Source organism: Asparagus officinalis, chromosome 3 (assembly GCF_001876935.1).
Source record: "Asparagus officinalis chromosome 3, Aspof.V1, whole genome shotgun sequence".
In the NCBI taxonomy this organism is placed as follows: domain Eukaryota; kingdom Viridiplantae; phylum Streptophyta; class Magnoliopsida; order Asparagales; family Asparagaceae; genus Asparagus; species Asparagus officinalis.
The window spans coordinates 39968126-39972540 of record NC_033796.1 but is presented as its reverse complement, the minus strand read 5'-3'; the positions used below and the strand labels follow the sequence as shown (position 1 = coordinate 39972540).

General features: G+C 32.9%; 1 protein-coding gene across 4 annotated transcripts in view; it reads left to right on the top strand.

The window, feature by feature from the left end:
- LOC109833892 (E3 ubiquitin-protein ligase RKP) overlaps window positions 1–4415 on the top strand; it is a 25745-nt gene that overhangs the window by 13710 nt on the left and 7620 nt on the right. For all 4 annotated transcript variants that reach the window (XR_002245374.1, XM_020401745.1, XM_020401744.1 and 1 more), the window contains exons 5-6: window positions 2973–3111; window positions 3241–3324. Coding sequence is in view for 3 of the 4 variants with exons in the window: in XM_020401745.1 (XP_020257334.1) it covers window positions 2973–3111; window positions 3241–3324 (223 nt within the window). In the remaining variant the exon portion in view is untranslated. The remainder of the gene's footprint in view (window positions 1–2972; window positions 3112–3240; window positions 3325–4415) is intronic.

Sequence of the window (4415 nt, the reverse complement as noted above, 5' to 3'; positions counted from 1 at the left end):
TATATATTAATATATATATATATATATATATATATATATATATATATATATATTATATAGTATGAGTAGAGAGAGAGAGAGAGAGAGAGAAGAGAGAGAGATGGATATGCTTGGTACCAAAGCATAAGTTTTTATGCTTGGTAGTGATGTGACATATTCTCTCCTCCGCTCATTAAAATCGGGGTCCACATTCATACGGGTTGGGAAGTGGGTGGCAATTGGAATGAGTGGATGAGAATATGACACCTCACTACAGTATAAAATTTGTGCTTGGTACCAAGCATACCCATTTTTCATCATATATATATATATATATATATATATATAATATATATATATATATATATATATATCCATATATATATATTATATAAAGCTTCTGAGACTGAAAACTTCATTGAATTTCTTATCTATACTACTATATAGAAAAACATTGTGAGGGTACAAAAACATGGAGGAATTAATAGTGTTCCTTCGCATTTTACTAAAGGCAGGTTTTTCAGAAAAAAGGAAGGGTAGTTTGGTCATTTAACAACATGCATTTATTTATGTGGGTTACATCACACACACACACTCTTTTATCTCTCTAGAAAGCGTTCCATTATTTTCATCCCTCCATACCCCTTCTCAATTTACATATTTCGCATCTCCTCTCAATTTTATATATTTCAGCCACAACCCTTTTAAAATCATATAATTGAAAAAAAATGCCACAGAATGTCAAATAGGTAATGACATATTTTGAATAAGAATTATATATATATGACATATAATTAAAGATATGTAATAATAGTTTTTATTGCTTCAAAGTTCAAACTAATATAAATATCCTCAGGTGAAAACTGAGAAAATGCATAAGATAATTAAAATAAACTTATTTTATTACATCCTCTACTGCTCATGAAACTATTATATGAAATTAAAGCTCAATTTCATCCTCTTATTTAATGTGCAGGTTACAGTAATAATTTTTAGATACATGAAAGATATGTCATACTTTTCAATAATTCTTATCCTTTTGATCCATGTGCATTATGCCACGTATAAATTTTTATTAGAAATCTTATAAAAAAATCACATTAAATTGATCAACTAAAATAATTGGAATGTATGACCCTTCAAATGCGATATATAGAAATTTATAAGTTGACTGAAAACTTCATTGAATTTCTTATCTATACTACTATATAAAAAACATTGTGAGGGTACAAAAACATGGAGGAATTAATTAGTGTTCCTTCCATTTACTAAAGGCAGGTTATTTCAGAAAAAAGGAAGGGTAGTTTGGTCATTTAACAACATCATTTATTTATGTGGGTTACATCACACACACACACTCTTTTATCTCTCTAGAACGTTCCATTATTTTCATCCCTCCATCCCCTTCTCAATTTTACATATTTCATCTCCTTCTCAATTTTATATATTTCATGCACAACCCTTTTAAAAATCATATAATTGAAAAAAAATGCCACACAATGTCAAATAGGTAATGACATATTTTGAATAAGAATTATATATATATGACATATAATTAAAGATATGTAATAATAGTTTTTATTGCTTCAAAGTTCAAACTAATATAAATATCCTCAGGTGACAACTGAGAAAATGCATAAGATAATTAAAATAAACTTATTTTATTTACATCCTCTACTGCTCAATGAAACTATTATATGAAATTTAAACTCAATTTCATCCTCTTATTAATGTGCAGGTTACAGTAATAATTTTTAGATACATGAAAGATATTCATACTTTTCAATAAATTCTTATCCTTTTGATCATGTGCATTATGCACGTATAAATTTTTATTAGAAATCTTATAAAATACACATTAAATGATCATAATATAATTGACATGTATGACCTCAAATCGATATATAGAAATTTAAAGTTACTTACACCGGCATTGTTATCGAGGCGCGCGTCCCGGGCACGCCCCAGGCGCGGGGCGCTGCGGGCTGGAACAATTGCGCCCCGCACTAGAGGCGGGGCGCTGCACGCACACGAGGCGCGCGCCTCGCGCGCCTCGTGTGCGCTTGACAACTGCGTCATGTAATAGACTCTTTCTTCTGTTTTTTTAAAGTAATTTACATATTACATATTTACATCATGTAATAGACTCTTTCGTGCTAGTTGCTAATCCATTCTCCATCTTTTCATGTTTAACATATAAAAAGAAAACAATAATTAGTAATTTAGTTTACTTGTTTGCTAATTGTAACTTCCTTCTCTAATTAGCATGCTAGCTAGAAAATTATGAAGTATGAACACGTAAATATGTAATTGTTATGTAGCTTTATAAGCATTATATCGTGTATATACCTTCTAATTTTGTGGGCTTATATGATCTTGTTTGCAATTGCTTTGAAGCTGTGTAAAGTATGATAGTGTGCTTGCTGTTTCAACATGGTTGACACTTGACAACTTGACATTGTGTCATATGATAACACTTAGTAGTTCCCTTAGAATAAACTAGTTTCTTCCCGCCTGCCAAACTATATGGTGGAGCATTCGTATTGGCGATCCACATTCATCTTAATCTTTTCATCAAGAAACTTATATGAATAGAAAGTTGTGAAATGACAATTTTTAACCCATTCATCTAATGGTCTTTCCCACCCTCTCAAAAAAATAAAAAATAAATGATAAAAAATAAAAAAAGAAAAGAAAAGGAGATCTTCAGAAAGGGATATTGGGTTCCAACTTCCAACCCTAGAAGGTCACGTCATGTACTCCTGCTTTTGCAAAGGAAAGAAGAAACGAGTGAGATCATTTTCAATGCGGCTTGCGTGTTACCTAGCATCTATTCTGTTTTTTATGTCTTCCAGTTTATTATATTTTTGGAGTCTATTTACATGTATTCTTCTTCTTGTAGGGATATGCCATTACATGCAGCACTATACTTTGTTTGCAAGTATATTACCTTAACTCATTGGTTGCTTTGCTTATTTTCATGTGCATTGAAGGTTCCGGATCTCTCTTTTTTCTCGTTGGAAGCAAAGAGGAATGTATGCAACATGCATGTGGATTCTGGAACTGATCTTGGTTCTCAGCAAAGAGGAGTCTATATTTCTTTATATACCTGAATTCTATTTTGAATCATTGGTAGGGAGTTGATTATGGATACTTTTTTTTTTGAATTTTCATTTGATCAGAAGCAGCAGTATTGATTTCCTTATGAGATACATTTTTTCCCATATAATTCTTTTATCTGACTATTTGCCTGCATTTCAGGTTGATTGTTTTCATGCATTGCGCAGGAGTGATCCTCCGTTTGTTTCTTCCGCAATCTTTCTCAAGCAAGGGCTTACACCGTTTGTATGTTCTTTCATTTATTTTCCACTAATCATTATGCTACTTTTATTTTCTAGCATATCAATTAGGGTGATTTCTTGCCCTGAGTAAATTACAGTTTCTCACAATTTTCGGTAACTCCCTCTTGCCTCTGCCCATGCCACGAGTTAGTTCGATATTTTATCCTGACTTATTTAGTTTTCACACATTCTTCTCCTTAGCATATTTTAAAGTTTGAAAATCAAGCATTCCAATAGCCTCCAACAGCGTATTAACTATCATGGATGTTCATAGTGCAAACCAGTTATTTAGAGATAGCAGGATTGATGAGTTGGAATTAGCTAAATCTTGTATCAAATGTAATTAGGAAATACATGTCATTTTTTGAATTCTTTTGTCAAAATTCTAGATAGTTGCATTATTGGATAGAGCACATAAAACAAACACTGATATGCCTAATCAAGTCAACATCACTATGATTTACTTGGGGGCCCAAGATCTTGAAGGTAAGACATTATTTAGATTTCCGAGTGCACTTTCAGTTTGCACATTTATGAAGAAAGATACAACGAAGCATGTGGAATAGATTGGAAGGAAACACAATAGGCTATATAGCATGTTGGGTATCAATTTAATAGAGAAAGAAGATGAGGAGGAGCATGAGGGAAATAGGCAGCAAATATTAACACGACAAAGGAAAGTAGGATAGATAACATGGGAGCATTGATTTGAAACGGGGTTGAGTTTTTTCTTATATAGATTACTTAATCACTTCAACATTTACTAGCAGTCTTCCTTAATTGACTTCCATGATTTTGGCAATCTTTCTTTACACTAAAACCGAAAATCATTTGCTTCATGGCAGATAATCTTCGTTACCCCTTCAAGTCCTGCAACCCCCGTACCCTTGTTCGACACGTTTTGGGTACGGGTATGCACCCGACACACCATGGACATGGCTGAGTAATCTTCCAGCCCAGATCATGGCTGTTCCGGAGGACTTTGAGGTGCCTCCGAGCTCTGCCCTTCATCTAGGCACTTAGGCCTTTGTCTTGACCCCAGAATAGAGCTGAATTAGAGAATAGAACTATAATTTGAGATATTTGGGAATTTAG